General features: G+C 47.2%; 1 protein-coding gene across 2 annotated transcripts in view; it reads right to left on the bottom strand.

The window, feature by feature from the left end:
- Positions 1–19,990, bottom strand: part of IFRD2 (interferon related developmental regulator 2) — a 69,617-nt gene that overhangs the window by 18,701 nt on the left and 30,926 nt on the right. For both annotated transcript variants that reach the window (XM_033926533.1, XM_033926534.1), the window contains 2 exons: positions 13,557–13,662; positions 12,658–12,795 (listed from right to left, as the gene is read on the bottom strand). In XM_033926533.1, the coding sequence (XP_033782424.1) occupies positions 12,658–12,795; positions 13,557–13,662 (244 nt within the window). The remainder of the gene's footprint in view (positions 1–12,657; positions 12,796–13,556; positions 13,663–19,990) is intronic.

The following is a 19,990-nucleotide window of genomic DNA, read 5'->3' on the forward strand; positions in this document are numbered from 1 at the left end:
ACTGTTGAAGTAATGATGTGATTATAATGTGATGCGAGAATTGGTCGAGAGCCTGAGCTCACCTAGACGCCAGAGTCCCTTGGGACGTCCTGAGATGAAGCCTCGCAAAGGGAGTTAAGTGGACTGTGGAAGCCATGTGACCCAAAAGGTCTAGCTGAGATGGATTGAAGATGAGAAATCTGATGACAAGTTGAAGCAAATTGTCTTGATGTTGTCGAGGAAAAAACGCCGAGCTGAATGGTGTCAAGGAGGGCTCCTATAAATTGTAGCTTCTGAGAGGGCTGAAGTTGGGATTTAGGAAAAATGATTTTGAACCCCAACTGCTGAAGGAAGAGGATGGTTTGCTGAGTCGCTAAGGCCATTGCCTGTGAGGAAGGATCCTTGATGAGCCAATAGTCCAGGTAGTGAAATACTTGGAGACCCTGAGAACGCAAGGCTGCCACTACTACCAGGCACTTGGTGAAAACTCTGGGAGAGGATGCAAGGCCAAAAGGTAGGACTTTGTATTGATAGTGGTGGTGCACCACCTGAAATCGGAGAAACTTCCTGGAAGCTGGATGTACTGGAATGTGGGTGTAGGCTTCCTTGATATCTAGAGAGCATAGCCAGTTGTTGTGATCTAAGAGGGGATATAATGCTGCCAGGAACATCATGCAAAATGTCTATATCTGCAACTCTGAGCCAGGCTAAACATCTCATTGCTACTGACATTGACGAGGCTCTGAAAGTCAATTCAAAAGTATCAAAAGCAGATCTAACCATATACTTTTATAGCTGGGTAGAGGTGTGAACGAGATGCTGAAAATCCTTCAGGCGTTGAGAAGGAATATATCTCGCAAAAGCAGGAAATTTCTTGATAGCGACGACATCCAAATTTGTCCATAGTGCATCCTTCTCATCCGGGTGGCACTGAGGCAAACATCGAGACGCGTGCTTACTGTAAATTCAACGGCTTCTGTTTCGGGGAAACAACCCCCCTTCGAGAATAATAGCACTGCTTAGAAGAGCATACAGTACAAAAGTCCAGCAATCCCCAGTCACCAGACAGGAAAGAAAAATGGCGCTGGAAGGAGAGGAACGCCACAAGAATTTAAACTGCAGAACGTTGGGGGCGTGATGACATCATTTAAGGAGCTGATGCCGCCCAGAACTGAAGTCAAAATGAACACAAAAGAAAATAAAGAAAAAGTTAAACACTAAGGCCCTGATTCTCTAAAAGTGCGTCCCGATTTTAGGCAGCTGTAGGCGTCCTACAGCTGTCTAATCAGCCAATCGGGATGCACGTTTTTTTAAAAAAAAATGCTCCCCAGGCAGGCCGCCTATATTGAAGGCGAGGCCCGCAAGACACCTAGGCCCTGATTCTTTATAGGACGCCCGGGAGAGGCGTCCTATTCAGAATCGTTCTAAACTAAACCCCGATTCTGTAACCGGCGTTCATGTTACAGACGCGGGTTAGAGAATCGGGTTAGATTAGACACGGCTCGCTACACTTATCGCGGCAAGGGATCTCTCTGCCGCTATAAGTATAGCGGACCGTGGCCCCCTGACCGATCACTGGCAGGAGGGTGCCCAAACCCTCCTGCCCGAAGACGCACCCCCCTCCCCAACACTACCGACCGCCCCCCCCCCCGACAATATCGGTCGCTGGCAGGAGGGTGCCCAATCCCTCCTGCCCGAAGACGCACCCCCCCCCGGCGCTAACAACCCCCACTCCACCAAACCTGGAGTGGGTCTTGCACGTCGAGCAAGCAGGTACGCCTCGTCGAAATGAGGCGGGCCCGCCCCTTCCCGCCGAAGCCTAAGGCCTGATTGGCCCAGGCTCTAGAAGCCTGGACCAATCAGGCCTTAGGAATAGCGGGTCCGCCCATCCCTACTAAGTCTAAGGTCTGATTGGCCAATCAGGCCTTAGATTAAGTGGGGATGGGCGGACCCACTATGACTAAGGCCTGATTGGTCCAGGCTTCTAGAGCCTGGGCCAATCAGGCCTTAGGCTTCAGCGGGATGGGCCGGGAAGGGGCGGGCCCGCCTCATTTCGACGAGGCGTGCCTGCTTGCTCGACGTGCAAGACCCATCTGTAAGAACAGGTTTGGTGGAGTGGGGGTTGTTAGCGCCGGGGGGGGGGGTGCGTCTTCGGGCAGGAGGGATTGGGCACCCTCCTGCCAGCGACCGATATTGTCGGGGGGGGGGGGGGGGATCGGTAATGTCGTGGGGGGGGGCCGTCGGTAGTGTCGGGGAGGGGGGTGCGTCTTCGGGCAGGAGGGTTTGGGCACCCTCCTGCCAGTGATCGGTCAGGGGCCCCGGCCCGCTATACTTATAGCGGCAGAGAGATCCCTTGCCGCGATAAGTATAGCAGCCGCGTCTACTTACAATGTAGACCAACATTTTGCTGGCCTACATTTTTAAGCTTCTCATCTACTAGGGAGACGCGTAGGGCCGCCTAGGTTCAGCCTAAGGCCCGCCTAAGGCCCTTAGACGAGCTTAGGCATCTTGCGGGTCTCCCTAGGCTCCCGGAGGCGCCTTCAGGCCTGCCTGGGGAGCATTTTTTTTAAAAAAACGTGCATCCCGATTGGCTGATTAGACAGCTGTAGGACGTCTACAGCTGCCTAAAATCGGGACGCACTTTTAGAGAATCAGGGCCTAAAGGTCTATCAAATGGTACAATTCCACTCAATCAATTCATTTAAACCTAAAGGTTGAACTGTTTCCAGATTAAACATCCAATATTGTTCCCGCAGTTGTAAGCGAGCCCCCGACGTTCTGCAGTTTAAATTCTTGTGGCGTTCCTCTCCTTCCAGCGCCATTTTTCTTTCCTGTCTGGTGACTGGGGATTGCTGGACTTTTGTACTGTATGCTCTTCTAAGCAGTGCTATTATTCTCGAAGGGGGGTTGTTCCCCCGAAACAGAAGCCGTTGAATTTACAGCAAGTACGCATGTTGATGATTGCTATATTCATTACAGCTACAAAAAGCACAGTTACTTACCGTAACAGGTGTTATCCAGGGACAGCAGGCAGATTGATGGGTGACGGCACCGACGGAGCCCCAGTACGGACAATTTTAGAGTGATTGCACTCTAAGAACTTTAGAAAGTTCTAGCTAGGCCGCACCGCGCGTGCGCGAGTGGCTTCCCGCCCGACAGAGGCACGCAGTCCCCAGTTAAGTTAAGCCAGCTAAGAAGCCAACCCGGGGAGGTGGGTGGGACGCAAGAATATCTGCCTGCTGTCCCTGGATAACACCTGTTACGGTAAGTAACTGTGCTTTATCCCAGGACAAGCAGGCAGCATATTCTTGACTGATGGGTGACCTCCAAGCTAACAAAAAGAGGGATGGAGGGAAGGTTGGCCATTAAGAAAACAAATTTTGTAAAACAGATTGGCCGAAGTGTCCATTCCGTCTGGAGAATGCATCCAGACAATAATGCGATGTGAAAGTATGAACTGAGGACCAAGTAGCAGCCCTGCAGATTTCCTCAATGGAAGTTGAATGGAGGAAAGCTACAGACGCTGCCATAGCTCTAACCTTGTGGCCCGTGACAGAACCTTCCAGTGTCAGGCCCGATTGAGCATAACAAAATGAAACGCAAGCAGCAAGCCAATTGGATAGGGTGCATTTAGAAACAGGATGACCCAACTTGTTAGGATCAAATGACAAAAACAGTTGAGGAGATGATCTGTGAGGTTTGGTGCGTTCAAGATAGTAAGCCAGAGCATGTTTACAGTCCAAGGTATGCAAAGCCTGTTCACCTGGATGAGAATGAGGCTTTGGAAAAAAAACAGGTAGGATGATGGACTGATTAAGATGAAAGTCAGACACAACCTTAGGGAGAAACTTTGGATGTGTACGTAGAACCACCTTATTATGGTGAAAAACAGTGAAAGGTGGATCAGCCACTAGTGCATGCAACTCACTGACCCTCCTGGCAGAAGTGAGAGCTATGAGGAAGACCACTTTCCAAGTGAGAAATTTGAAATGTGCTGTGGCCAAAGGTTCAAAAGGAGGCTTTATTAAAGCGGAAAGAACCACATTGAGATCCCAAACCACAGGAGGGGGCTTGAGAGGTGGTTTCACATTGAAAAGGCTCCTCATAAATCTAGAAACTAAAGGATGAGCCGAGAGGGGTTTTCCATGAACCGGCTCATGAAAAGCAGCAATGGCACTAAGATGAACTCTGATAGAAGTAGATTTAAGGCCAGAGTCAGACAAGGAAAGAAGATAGTCCAACACCAGTCCCACTGCTAGAGACATGGGATTATGGTGATGTAAGAGGCACCAGGAAGAAAACTGAGACCACTTCTGTTGATAACACTGAAGAGTGGCCGGTTTCCTGGAAGCATCAATGATAGAACGGACAGGCTGAGAAAGGAGAGAAAGAGCCGAAGTCAGCCCGAGAGAAACCAAGCTGTCAGGTGCAGAGACTGCAGGTTGGGATGCAGAAGGGACTGTTGATGCTGAGTAAGCAGAGAAGGAAACAGTGGAAGAGGTATGGGTTCCCTGGAACTGAGTTGAAGTAGAAGGGAGAACCAATGTTGCCTGGGCCACCGTGGAGCGATGAGAATCATGGTGGCTCGTTCCCTCTTGAGCTTGAACAATGTCCACAGCATGAGCGGTAGAGGGGGAAATGCATATAGGAAGAGACTGGTCCAATCCAGGAGAAATGCATCGGGCGCCAGACGGTGAGGAGAGTAGAGTCTGGAGCAAAACAGGGGCAGCTGATGGTTGTGGGGAGCTGCAAAAAGGTCCACTTGAGGAGTGCCCCATTGAGCGAAAAATGGACTGAAGAGTCGAGGGATCGAGAGTCCATTCGTGAGGTTGGAGAATTCTGCTGAGATTGTCCGCTAAGGAATTCTGTTCCCCTTGAATGTAGACAGCCTTCAGGAATAAGTGACGAGCTGTCGCCCAAGACCAAATCCGTTGGGCTTCCTGACACAACAGGCGAGAGCCCGTTCCTCCCTGTTTGTTGATGTAGTACATTGCAACTTGATTGTCTGTGCAAATGAGTAGTACTTGAGGAAAGAGAAGATGTTGAAACGCCTTGAGGGCATAAAACATCGCTCGGAGTTCCAGGAAATTGATGTGGTGTTTCTTTTCCTGGGCAGTCCAAAACCCCTGAGTTCGGAACTCGTTCAAGTGAGCTCCCCAGGCGTAGGGGGAGGAATCTGTGGTGATGACTAGTTGATGCGGAGGTAGATGGAACAGCAGACCTCTGGATAGATTTGAAGATGTCAACCACCAAAGAAGTGACTGTCGAAGAGACGAGGTCACAGATATGTGTTGCGAACAAGGATCCGTCGCCTGGGACCATTGGTTCGCTAAGGTCCATTGAGGAGTACGCAGGTGGAGACGTGCGAAGGGGGTGACATGTACTGTCGAAGCCATGTGCCCCAATAGCACCATCATGTGATTCGCAGAAATGGTAATCTGTTGAAACACCTGTCGACAGAGATGAAGGATGGTCTGAAGGCGGTTGGATGGAAGAAATGCCCACATCAGAACAGTATCCAGAATGGCTCCAATGAATTGAAGTCGCTGGGTTGGAATGAGGTGCGACTTGGGTAGATTGATTTCGAAACCCAACAGTCGAAGGAAGTGAATGGTCTGGTTGGTGGCCAGCAGAACCGCCTGAGGAGAATGAGCCTTGATCAACCAGTCGTCCAAGTAAGGGAAAACCTGAAAATTGTGAGAGCGGAGATAGGCCGCTACTACAATCAGGCACTTGGTGAATACCCTGGGAGAGGAGGCCAGACCGAAGGGTAGCACCTTGTACTGATAATGGTTTTGATTGATGAGAAAGCGTAGATATTGCCTGGACGCCAGGTGGATAGGAATATGTGTGTAAGCCTCTTTCAGATCGAGGGAGCATAGCCAGTCGCCCTGAGAGATGAGAGGGTGGCAAGAGAGAGCATTTTGAACTTCTCCTTGACCAAGCATTTGTTGAGATCTCTGAGATCTAATATAGGTCTGAGGTCTCCGGTCTTTTTGGGAACTAGAAAGTACCGGGAGTAAAATCCCTGACCTCTCTGATCTTGAGGAACTTCTTCGATGGCATTGAGAAGAAGGAGGGATTGAACCTCTTGAGCTAGAAGGAGGGACTGAGACTTGTTGGAAGCAGACTCTTTTGGCAGGCCTAACGGCGGAGGAGTCTGAAAATTGAGGGAGTAGCCGTGGGCTATGATAGAGAGCACCCACTGGTCGGTGGTGATCACTTCCCATCGAGTTAGAAAGATGTTTAGTCGACCTCCTATAGGTTGCGGAAGAGGACATGAGGGAGGAAGACTGGCAATGCCCTGGAGAAGCGAGTCAAAAGGGCTGAGTCGGTTTAGGCTGAGCAACAGGCTTCATGGCAGGCGGCTGTTGTTGACGAGCCTGTTGTTGTTGCTGCCTTTGCCTCCGAGGCTGAGGAGGATGAGGCTGAATCGGCCGAGCAGAAAAACGCCTCTGATAGGACATCTGCTGCCTGAAAGGACGAGGAGGAGGAGGTTTCTTTTTGTTTTTCAATAAAGTATCCCACCTCGTCTCATGAGCAGAAAGCTTCTGAGTGGTGGTATCCAGAGATTCACCAAACAGCTCATCACCCAGGCAGGGAGCATTGGCAAGGTGGTCCTGGTGGTTCACATCAAGGTCTGAGACGCGAAGCCACGCCAATCGTCTCATCGCTACAGCCATAGCAGTAGCTCGAGAGGTCAGTTCAAAAGTGTCATAGATGGAACGGACCATAAACTTCCTGAGTTGCAAGAGACTGGCAGTGCATTGTTGAAAAGCAGAAAGCTTGCGGTCAGGAATATATTTCTGAAAAGTGGCCATCTGCTGGGTAAGATGCTTCAGGTAAAAGGAAAAGTGAAACGCATAGTTACCCGAACGATTGGCCAACATAGTATTTTGGTAAAGTCGTTTACCAAATTTATCCACGGCCTTGCCTTCTCTGCCAGGAGGGACAGAGGCATATACACTAGAGCCTGCAGATTTTTTGAGGGTTGACTCCACCAGCAAAGATTCATGTGGAAGCTGAGGTTTGTCAAACCCTGGGATAGGAATAACTTTATAAAGTGATTCTAACTTCCTTGGAGCTCCTGGAATTGTGAGAGGAGTTTCCAAATTTTTATAAAAAGTTTCCCTAATATATCATGAAGGGGTAACTTTAAAAATTCTTTGGGAGGTTGTTCAAAGTCCAAAGCCTCCAAGAATGCTTTTGACTTCTTAGAATCAGATTCCAAGGGAAGAGCAAGGGTGTCTGACATTTCCCTAAGAAATTTGGTGAAGGAAGAGTGCTCTGGCTTACTAGCAGGATCCTGCACCGATGGGGTCAGCCTCATCCGATGAAAAATCCTCCTCGGTACCGAGGGGATCATCAGAGTCATCCCATAAATCAGGGTCCCTTACCGATGGGAGACGGCCCTGAGACAAAGGGGTAGAGGATTCGGTACGCCTGGTTTTGCGTACCGATTTGCCTGAACGCATCGACACCGTACCCGGTGACTGTAAAACGGGACGGGCGTCAGTAAGCGGTACCGGATCAGAGGCCGAGTGAGCCGTACGTCGAAGAGTCTTTGGCTCCGCCGATAAGACAGGCATAGAAATAGAAGAGGCAGATTTAAGCGGTGCCGATAACGTCGATGCCGATAACATAGGCTGGTCGACTATCGGTACCGCAGGCTCAGTGGATACCGACACCGGAAGGTGCGGAGTTAGCAGAGCCGGGAGCAGGTGTTGTAATTGCTCCTTAAGCTGGACCTGAAGGATGGATGCTATACGCTCATCCTGAGACGGTCCCGATGGCACCGGTACCGCTATTTTCTTGCTCGGTACCTGCGGTGCCGCTCGACGCTCAGGTGAAGTCGATGCCGATGAAGAGGCAGTGACTTCTATGGGAGCGGAGCGTTTGCAGGGCCGGCGCGCAGTCTGCAGGACTTGGCTCACTGCTTGTTCGACTGGCGTGCCGAGAACAGAAGGGGATGGCTTCTTAGCCGGCTTACCTGAAGGGTGCGACACCGAAGAGACCTCTTGCGGTGTCGAAACCACCGGTGCCGATTTGGAGGAAGTCGCTGGAGTCGACGCCGGTGGAACTTCCATAGCGGTACCGAAAAGAATCCGCTGTTGAATTTGGCGGTTCTTCAAAGTTCTCTTTTGAAGAGAACCACAGCGGGTGCACGTTTCTGCCCTATGGTCCGGACCCAAACACTGAAGGCACCACTTGTGCGGGTCGGATAAAGAAATAGGGCGTGCACACCGCTGACACTTCTTAAAACCCGGAGAAGGGGGCATGAAGGGAAAAACGGCAGTAGCAAAATCGAAGCCCGAGGCTTCGATGGTGCCAACAGGCCCCACCGGGGCCGACTGAAAAATCGAAAATAGACTTTTGTTTTTTTTTTAAAGAAAATAACAAAAGAAGAAAAAGTGAATAAATTCACGAGAAAAATTACGCGAGCGGGAAGGCGAAAAAGAGAGTCCAACAGCCGTTGGAAACGCGTCTTCTTAGCTCCGCGGAAACTAAGAAACTGGGGACCGCGCGCCTCTGTCGGGCGGGAAGGCACTCGCGCACGCGCGGTGCGGCCTAGCTAGAACTTTCTAAAGTTCTTAGAGTGCAATCACTCTAAAATTGTCCGTACCGGGGCTCCGTTGGTGCCTCCGTCACCTCCCAGTCAGAGGCAAGGGGAGAGCCAGGGATGAGCGTATCCAGAGGACAAACGAGTGGCTACGCAGCTGGTGCAGGGAGATGAACTTCGGATTCCTAAACCACGGAGAGTCACTTCAGGGACTTCAGGGATCAGACGGACTGCATCTAACCAGCAGAGGTAAGAATGTCTTCGGACACCGATTGGCTCGACTACTAAGCAGGGCTTTAAACTAAGTAAGTTGGGGGAGGGTACCAGTATAGTAAATAACTATCCAGAGGAGGGGAGACACTACTCCAATTCCACACCCAAGGTATGTAGTCACCTTGCAAACAATTCTTTAGGTACCACATTAGTTCAGTTGGGAAACTCCCCTCGGGAGCCTAGCAAACACAGGGTATGGAAGGCTATGTATGTTAATGCACACAGTCTAGGCAACAAAATTCTGGAATTAGAGACTGAAATAATGTCTGCTGACCTAGATGTGGTAGCAATTTCTGAGACTTGGTTCACGGACTCTCATGGGTGGGATATGGCTATACCGGGTTACAACTTGCTTCGTCAAGACAGAGAGGGAAAGGTAGGGGGAGGGGTAGCACTATACACCAGAGAAGGCATCAAACTTACGAGAATCACAGATGTCAGGTACACCGGGGAATCCCTCTGGGTTAACCTAGCCAGAGGCAACGAAAAATCCCTATACCTTGGTGTAATATACAGACCTCCAAGACAGTTGGAAGACAAAGACACAGAACTAATCAAGGACATTGAGAATATCACTTTACGGGGGGATACGGTACTACTAGGGGACTTCAATATGCCCGATGCAGACTGGAACACACTTTCAGCATCTACCAGCGGAAGTAAAAGGCTATTGTCCTCCATAAGGGGAGCACAACTCAAACAATTGGTATTGGAGCCTACCAGGGCCCAGGCGATACTGGATCTGGTACTCACCAACGGAGAAAGTGTCTCGGAGGTATCAGTGGGCGACAAGCTGGCCTCCAGCGACCACAACATGATATGGTTTGACCTCAAGAAAGGGTTCAATAGATCTAACACGACAACAAAAGTTCTCAGCTTTCGAGGTACTGACTTTAAAGGCATGGGGGATTTTGTCCATCAAGCACTGCGTCACAAAGCAGTGACCAACAATGTGGAGGCTATGTGGTCAACCTTGAAATCAACCCTACACGCAGCAACAGACCGTTACATAAAATCCGTGAGTAAACGGCGAATTAAAAACAGACCTCAATGGTTCACCTCAGAGATATCTGACCTCGTTAAAGACAAGAAACGAGCATTCATTCACTACAAATGCACGAAGGGTAAAGAGGCTAAAATAAAATATATGACTAAGTCGTCAGCAGTCAAACTGGCAGTCAAAGAAGCCAAGCTCCGAGTAGAAGAAAACTTAGCGAATAACATTAAAAAGGGGGACAAATCTTTCTTCAGGTATATTAGTGATAGAAAAAGAAACACAGATGGAATAGTACGCCTCAGAAAACCTGACGGAAAATATGCAGAATCGAACACAGATAAAGCCGAACTACTAAATAAGTACTTCTGCTCAGTCTTCACCTGCGAGGCGCCAGGGTCAGGTCCAAAGTTAAAGGTGAAGCATAACTCGAGAGACCCATTTCAGAACCACGAGTTTACACCCAGTGACGTCTACGACGAACTATCGAAACTCAAGGTGAACAAAGCCATGGGACCGGACAATCTGCACCCAAGGGTGCTCAGAGAGCTATGTGACGTTCTGGCGGAACCGTTAGCCGTACTCTTCAATCTCTCTCTCAGTACGGGAAAAGTCCCATTGGACTGGAAAACAGCTAACGTCGTTCCTCTGCACAAAAAGGGTTGCAAGGCAGAAACTGCAAATTACAGACCGGTGAGTCTCACTTCGATTGTGAGTAAGCTCATGGAAACACTAGTCAAACACAAACTAGACACGATCCTTGATAAGGAGAACCTACGCAACCCCCACCAACACGGTTTCACCAAGGGTAAGTCATGCCAATCCAATCTTATCAGCTTCTTTGACTGGGTAACTAGGAAGCTGGACCTGGGAGAGTCCCTAGACGTCGTGTACTTAGACTTCAGCAAAGCTTTTGACAGCGTCCCCCACCGTAGATTACTGAGCAAGATGAAATCAATGGGATTGGGTGATACACTGACTGCATGGGTCAGCGACTGGCTAAGCGGGAGACTTCAGAGGGTGTTAGTTAACGGTACCCTCTCTGAAACGTCGAGGGTGACCAGTGGAGTGCCGCAGGGATCAGTCTTGGGCCCGATCCTTTTCAACATGTTTATAGGAGACATGACTGAGGGGCTTCAAGGTAAAATAGCATTATTCGCCGACGATGCTAAATTATGTAACACTGTGAGTGACACCGCAAGTAAAAATGATTTGTCTGACAGCATGAGGCAGGACCTGCTTTTACTGGAACATTGGTCCACAACCTGGCAGCTGGGCTTTAATGCGAAAAAATGCAAGGTCATGCACCTTGGTAACAATAATCCGTGTAAGACATACACACTGAATGGTGAAACCTTGTCCAGGACTACAGCAGAGCGGGATTTGGGGGTAATCATTAGTGGAGACATGAAATCAGCCAATCAAGTAGAGAAGGCTTCATCTAAGGCTAGACAGATGCTGGGATGTATCCGTAGAGGCTTTGTTAGCCGGAAGCCGGAGGTCATTATGCCGCTGTACAGAAGCATGGTGAGACCTCATCTGGAATACTGTGTGCAATTCTGGAGACCGCACTACCGTAAGGATGTGCTGAGAGTTGAGTCGGTTCAGCGAATGGCCACCAGGATGATCCTGGGGCTCAAGGATGTCTCGTATGAAGACAGGCTGCACAAGTTGCGGCTATACTCTCTCGAGGAACGTAGGGAGAGGGGAGATATGATAGAGACGTTTAAGTACATCACTGGTCGAATAGAGGTGGAAGACAACATTTTCCTTCTAAAAGGGCCCTCGTCCACAAGGGGACATCCGTTGAAAATCAGGGGGGGGAAATTTCATGGGGATACCAGGAAGTACTTCTTCACTGAAAGAGTGGTGGACCATTGGAACGAGCTCCCGGAGCAGGTGATCATGGCCAGCAGCATACAAGATTTTAAGAATAAATGGGACGCCCACGTCGGATCCCTACGAGGGTAGCATAGAGGAGGGCAGATTGGGGACGAGTGATAGAGTGTAGATTAGGGGAGGGTTGTTGGAGTGGGCAGACTTGATGGGCTATGGCCCTTTTCTGCCGTCATTTTCTATGTTTCTATGTTTCTATGTCACCCATCAGTCAAGAATATGCTGCCTGCTTGTCCTGGGATAAAGATAAGTACAGCATATTTTCTACTCTCAGTTCTAGCCTCACATCCTGTTGGACTTCTTCACATATGGCTTGATTTGAACTTTGCATGCTGAACTGTGTTTATAGCAGCAGCCAAATATAAATTTGGTTTTTTTACTAGTTTTCCAAATTTTTTATTTATACGTAGGCACGTTTGTGCACTATAATTCATAACGGGGGTGAGACCATTGATGTTACACCTCCTGAACTCTGAGTGGGTATTAAGAGTTGCAGCTGACGATTTGGTCTTCTTAGCGTTCAGTTGTGTAAACTAAGGACTTCCCCAATCATACTTAATTTATTTCACTCTTACTGTAGTGTGGAACCATTGTTCTTGGCTACTGCTATCTCCACTTTATCTTTGAAGAATTTTTGGATACACTTTTAAAGCCATCCGTACCAGGGCTCCATGGATTACATCACCCACATGTGAGAATATGCTGCTTGCTTGTCCTGGGATAATGGCTGTTACTCTTCCTCCTTTTTTGTGTGTACGGGAGCCTGTTAAAACTTGATAGGAGAAGAAACTCTCTCTAGAAGCTTTCTACACAATCCTTACAAACTCTTACAGGAGCTGCTTATTTTTTTTGAAGGTTTTCCTGGAGTAAAGGTTAGGTATAAAAATTAATCTGTCTTTGCACAGATAGAAATTGATGACTCGGTGGGTAGATCACATGAGAAGCAAGTGCTTACCTCAATGAAATGCAGAACATCACGGAAGATGGACCTCTGCTTGCGACGATCAGTTTTGGCCCTGTACTTGTTGCTGTCTGTTGCTAAGGCCTTGAGCTTTGCACATAAGAGATCTGTCTCTTCATAAAAGAAGTCCTCCTGTAAATGGAAAATGTTATAAATCAAAGATGGTGGGGACAGCAGGAGACTGATTTCTCTGAATCCCACGGAAGCATAAGATCAGGATCCAGATCAATTTTAATTGATATGCTGCCTATATACTGTATAAAATAAATTTAAGCAGTTTACAATATGATATAGAAAATATTAAAGATATGGGGGGGGAGTAATTGAGAACAAAACCAATGAGAATGAAAAGGAACAGATAAAAGATACAATTTTACATAAGGGAAAATTCTGGGGAGAAATAACAACAAGGGAGAGAGGGTGTGTCATTCCTTTTTAAAGAGCCCACCCAAGAACAATTTTTCTTAAACAAGTCTTAATACCCCCACCAAGCAGGAACCAGATAGCTAGGATACGTGCATGTCACCCACATACGAGAAAATAATGCCTGCTTGTGCTTGAAGAAATTGGAAAGTCAATTCTTGACTCTTCTCTTGTGTATTGTTGCAAACCCATTGTCTCCCTCCACTGCTCCAATACTGTCTCTAGTTTAATGCCATGGCTGTCTCACTGCTTGACCATCAAGTGAGACAGAAGCTAGTCCAATTCCAATGACCTCATCCAGCATGAAGTCGAATGACCTCATTAGAAAGTGGTAAGCTGGGCAATTATCAGAAATAAGCAGTAAATGCTCTCTCTCACCAGGCGCATCCTTATCAATGTTTTCCAGTTATAACAGAGAATCAGAAGTCCTAGCTATACTGCAGTTGGGTCTCATGAAAAAGAAAACTTACATCTAATTCACGGGCAAGCTCAAAAAGAAGTGCTATGCTTTCTCCCACCACAATTCGCAAGTTGACGTTCTCGCTGGACAGCATACTAGGCAGCCGGGGCAGGTGACTAAAGAAAAGAATCCAAGAACAAAGAATGATTAAGAACAGTAGGGCATAGCCTCCAAAAGCCTTGAAATTATCACCAGTTCAGCCACAGTTCCTTGTGTAAGATTATGGTTGAGGCGAGGGAAGAAATAAGAAAGCATCATGGCAGATTTCTTCCCTCCCCTCAACCATCATTTTACACAAGCAGCTTCCATGAAATTACAAAACAAAGCACTTCCTCTACCATGCACACATGTGGCTGACTAGACTATGTAAAGAACTGCGTTTCAGGTCCCAGTGCATAGCACGCTGCCGCATCAGTGAATTTCCTATTTTCTGTTTGCGGTGCCGCTTTCTCTTCTCACTGTTATATCTCTATGGTTTCACTAGTATGATTTGTGTACCCAGTTTTGAGTGTTCAATTATATAAATCACTTTTTTTTTTTTTTTAATCTTTATTCATTTCAAACTTTCATCAAGTGTACAAATATCAAAACAGTAACAATGTAAACATCACTTGATATTTTTACTATTATAACTTATAATACAAATAGTTAACCCTCATCCCACCCAAAATATCCACCCCCCCACCCTATAATAATTAATGTATACTTCAAAAGAAAAATGGCGCTTAATCATTACAAATCACTTTTGATATTGAGGTCTTAAATGCAATTAAGCAAACAAAAAAAATTAACACTTCAATTTAGTACTTAAATTTGAAACTAGTAATGATATGCTGCTATATGGACAGGGAGGGCCCTGCAGCACCTAGTGCTAAAATGATCAAGTAGACATGGAAACAACAGAGGCTAACAACTCACTGTGAATGACAAAAATATACAGAAAACACTGCGTTTGCTCTCTATTAAAATCTTCTCTTAAGCAAAAAGCTTCTTCATAAGGACACCATGGAGCAATAGAAAGGCACTGTTAGTCTTGGTCACCTTAGTTAAGGGACAAAATATAAGTTTTTTCTGAAATGTATTTAATAGGAAGATTAGGTTCTTACCTCAATAATCTTTCTTCTTGATGTGTTCAGTGGTCCTGAACCATAGGGTTTTGTATCTGAACCCACAAATTGCTTGCAGAGGACTGTCATTCATCTTTTCAACTCCACCTCCTTCCCAAGGAGCTGCTTCTGCCCATTCAGTTCATACAAAAGCAATCAAGTAGCACTGTAATGAAAGACATAACTGAAGGGAAATGGGGAAGAATCCCCGATACTACAATTCTGCTTGGTCTGTAACATTCGAAACCAATAAATATTATAACATTCAAGCATCTGCTAAAAAAAAGATAGAAAAACTTGTGCAACCAGCACTAATCTTATATAAAACTCAAAGCTACTTGCATGTCCCACTATCCAGCAGAGACCTGAGGCAGACTATACTGTATACCTGCAAGAGTATCTCCCCTCCTTTTATTTTTCTCAGCTCACCTAAAGAGTTCTATCTGTCCAGCTCCAGACTGATTCAGAGGAAGAAGGCAAGCAAAGGGCGGGGCTTCAGGACCACTAGACACATCTACAAGAAAGAAGATTATCAAGGTAAGAACCTAATTTTTCTTTATAGTGCAGTGTAACTAGTGGTCCTGAACTGTAGGGATGTACCAAAGCAGTCCCCAGAGTCTAGGGCAGGTACGCTGAGTCTGCCTTCAGAATGGAGGACCCGAAATTGGCATCTTTCCTGGCTGTCACGTCCACCCTACAGAACCTAGTAAAGGTACAGAGGGTAGACCATGCAGCTGATCTACAGATCTCCTTGGGCGAGTTAGCCCTAGTCTCTGCCCATGAGAAAGCAACTCCGCTGGTGGAGTGAGCTTTCAGTGCGATTGGCGGCTGCTTACCGCTGCCCACATATGCAGAAGAAATGGCCAATCTAATCCTTCTGGAAATCGAGGCCTTATACACCGGCCTCTCTTTCTTGGCACGACTGGTAAGATCAAAAAGGTGATCAGATAGATGAAACTCATTGGTAACTTTGAGGTACTGGAGGAAAGTCCGCTTGATATCCAGCAAATGCAACGTTGTCCTTTTCTTTGACCACATAGGGTGGAAAGCAGGCAAGCGGGTGGAAAGCAGGCAAGCGGACTTCCTGATTAAAGTGGAAGGCCGAGACAACTTTCGGTAAGAATGGAACCATGCATAGAGAGCTCTGCTTTTGTAATTTTGAGAAACGGCTCTTTGCAGGAAAGAGCTTGCAACTTGGAGACTCGTCTTGCCGACATAATCGTCACCAAGAACACAGTCTTGACCGTAAGATCCAGAAGGTAAACTTCCCATAAGGGCTCATAAGGAGGCCCACTGAGACTCTGCAATGCAGTGTTAAGGTTCCAAGAAAGGAAATAGGGACACACCAGAGGGTGAAACCAAAGAGCCTCTTTAATGAACTGGGTGACATCTGGTTGAGAGAGGCCAGGGAGCCTTTGTCTCCTTGCATTTGGAAACAGGAAAGGCCTGCAATCTGCACTTTCACAGATCCAACCAACAGACCCTTCTGAAGACCTGCAAAAAAGTCCAAGACTACCAAAATTGGAGTTCAGAAGGGCTTTACATCTTCCACAGTGCACCAGCGCTGAAAGGAATTCCAGGCCTTAACAGACTGCCATCATCGACCATTTCTTAGCTCCGAGCAAAGTGGTGACAACCATGTCCAAATAACCTTTGCTCACCCGCTCAAAAGCCTTATTATGTAGTTCTAGATTCTCAATATGGACTAGTCCCTGAATGAGAAGATCCACTTGGACCGATAGTCTCAGATCTTTACCCTTCTGGAGACGGACTAGGTTTGCATATCACGGCCTGCATGGCCAATCGGGTACCACTAAGACTACCAACCCAAGATGATTTGCAATCCTGAGAAAGACTCGACTGAGTATGGGCCATGAAGGAAACATGTATAAGAGCTCTTTCTCTGGCCACTAACGCGTCAAACCTCTCGTTTCCATAGTTGTTTCTTTGGCAAATGTTTGCTACCGAGGCCATCAGATCCATCTGTGGAGGCCCCCACTGCCGAATTATGGCGTTGAACATCTGGGGTGACAGAGACCATTCCCTCAGGTCGAGTGTCTGCTGACTGAGAACGTCAGCCTGCACATATTTCACTCCCGCTACGTGCACAATCAAGAGAGCCTGCAAATGAGCTTCTGCTCACCGAAAGAGGAGTTGAGCTTCTAGGCACAACGGGGTACTTCTGCTTCCTTGCCTGTTAACATAGTCTTCTTGGACAATGCGACAGCGGTGGCCTGACTGCCTTGCCGAGACTTCTCCATTGCCTAAAAAGCTAGTCGAATAGCTCCGTGTTCCAGACAATTTATGAACTACTTCTGCTGAGTCAGTGTCCAAAGACCCAGAATTGTGCATCCGCTGCATTGATACCCCCCCCAACCGTAATGGGTCATCAGTATCTCCAAGGAGGAAATACTTAGAGGCATGCCCCTAGAGAGGGCAGCTGCCTGCAGCCATCACCACAGGTTGCCCTTTGCTGCTCGTAACCATGGAAGTGGTTGCTAAAGTGAATCCGTCTGAGGAGACCAGCAAGCAAGTAGGGAGTCCTGGAGGGGTCTCATGCTCTCTTGCTCAAGGGACCACAGGTAGTGCCAGGACCACCCTTCTGGAGCTTCAGTCAGTGTGGTTCTGGAAGAAAAAGTTGGCCCAAGGTTGTGTCGAACAAAACTCCCAGGTACTTGGTCAGTTCCAGCTGACTTTTCTTAAAGTTGACAATTGATTCCAAGCCCTGGAGGAGCTGCACCACTCTAAATCCACCAGTTCATCTTCCTCCTTCAATGGAGATTTGATGTGCCAGTTGTCCAAATATGGGTGCACTTGAATCGCAGCCCTGCAGGTGTGCTGCCACCACAACCACCTTGGAAAACGAGCAAGGTGGTGTTGCTAAGCCAAAGGGAAGCACTGAGAACTGAAAGTGCTGCTCCAAGTACCTCCTGTGGGCAGGGAAAATGGAAATGTGGAGATAGGCCTCTGTCAAATTGAGGGAGGCAAGAAATACCACTGCTGCTATGACCAATCAAAATGGTCACTAGCCACAATACTTGCAGCCAGTTCATCCAGACCCTTTCCAAATAGCATCTGCCCCTGAAAGGGAAGCCTGCTCAGCGTAGCTTTAGAGCAGGGGTGTCCAACCTTTTGGCTTCCCTGGGTCGCACTGGCCGAAAAAAATGTTTCTGGGACCGCACAAAAGCACAAACACTGCAGCAAGACAGAGGGAGCCGGCAAGACGGTAAACACCCGGGGGCAGCAGAGGAAAGCATTGCATCGCCCTCAACTGGGGCCACACAAAATACTTCACGGGGCCACATGTGGCCCTCAGGCCGACACCTTGCTCATAACTTTGATGATATTATATAGAATGTCTGCTATATAATTCACCCCAGATTTGGGGGATCCTCATCTTTCTCCAAGTCCTGACAGTCATGTGTAGCAAGCTTGTGCCTCAAAGGAAGACGTGGTTGCCACTTTATTTATTTTTTTTTATAATTCTTTATTCATTTTCATATTTTACATGAAGTGTACAAAATATTGAGTTACAACTAATGAATACACAATATCACTTTTATATCTATTACATAATATTCTGAACAAATTTTTTTTATCCCCTCTCCCATCCCCCACCCTTCAAGTACTTTCCAATCACCTTATACATATTGTATACCATATTATAACATGTTATGTAAAATTATTTTCACTACCCCCCCTCCATGTGTGCCATAAAGAAGACAAGATAAAGAAGAAAAGAAGAAGATAAATCCTACTATTCATTCAGTACAATACTTTGTCAATGGCCCCCATATTTTTATAAATTTAGGATATGTCCCTCTTTGTATTGCTATTACTCTTTCCATTTTGAATATATGACAAATTGTATTCCACCAAAATGTATAATTAAGGTTACTATGATTCTTCCAGTTATTGGTTATATGCTGAATGGCAACCCCTGTCATGACTAGTAAAAGCTTGTTATTTTCTGGTGAAATTTGACTTTTTTTTCTCATCATCATTCCAAATAACACTGTATCATATGATATTGCTACATGATTTTCCATCAATTTATTAATTTGTGGCCAAATTGCATTCCAAAAACTTTTAATGTAGGGACAATGATATAGTAAATGATCCAACGTCCCAGGTTCCAGATTACAGTGCCAGCATTTATTGGACTTAGAACTATCTAATTTTTGCAAACGTGTAGGGGTCCAAAAAGCTCTATGTAATAAAAAGAACCAAGTTTGTCTCATAGATGCTGACACTGTACATCTCATTCTCCAAGACCAAATTAGTGGCCATTGAGATGCAGTAATTTGATGCTTAATCTCAATGCTCCAAATGTCTCTTAGACCATTTTTTGGTTTTTTAGTGGTTGCCACTTTAAACCCTAGAGCCAAAACTTCAAATTGCCTCTTGAGAAGTAAGTCCATTTTACGGTCCTAAGAATCCTTTAATATCACACCTCCTCCACTAGGCAGGGATGTGCGTTTGGTGACCTGCATCACCAGTGAAACCACCTTCGGCTGAACAAACAGCTCGAAATCTGGAGCCATTGGGTAAAGCTTGGCCACAACCTTAGCAAGGATCCCTCTGAAAACTCCCAGTGGTCCATGACCAGCTTTGTGATGTCCAGATGTGAGGGAAAGCATGCAGTTGGAGCAACCAAGCTGCTCAAAACAGCACTGAGACGAGGGAGATGGAGGAACTTCCAGCTTCAATTCTCTCAGCGAGATAGAAATAATACCCGAGAGTGCAGAGGCTTTGAAAAGCTGGCATCCCATAGTCTTCCCTCTGGTCTAGGGCCACTGCCACTTCTTGACCACTGCTTTCATACAAAGAACCAGACTCTGCAAGCAAAACTTCTTCCTGGGACAACAGTGGCATGGAATTGGACTTTCCATTCTCCCAGTCTATGTTAGACTGAACCTCCTGGTCCAAGTCTGTGTCCCCATCTGGTTGGGGCGCATGCTGAGGGGAGTTCACCTGCACCTCCACCTCTGGTGCACTGCAAGCAGATGCTGAGGACCCGCGGCTGTTCAAATAGGCATTCCACATGCGTCTCACAAAATCCAGGGTGAAGACTTGTACTGGGGGTCTCGAGGACCACAGCAGGAGCCCTCTGCTGGTCCTCCTGGGCTCCGTGGCTCCTCATGTCTTAGCTTGGTCAGTGCATCTATGGAGAGCTCTGGAAAGGGTCTCTTCCCCTGGGAATGCACCTTCTGGTGATCCCAAGCCCTGGAAAAGGAAGCTGAGCCCAAGGCTCCAGCCCCTCTCCTGCACACGGGACATGGATGCTAATCGGCCGGCCTCCTGAACAAGCATGGCGTGATATAGGGGTAGGAAAGCC

This window comes from Geotrypetes seraphini, chromosome 17 (assembly GCF_902459505.1).
Source record: "Geotrypetes seraphini chromosome 17, aGeoSer1.1, whole genome shotgun sequence".
NCBI lineage: Eukaryota > Metazoa > Chordata > Amphibia > Gymnophiona > Dermophiidae > Geotrypetes > Geotrypetes seraphini.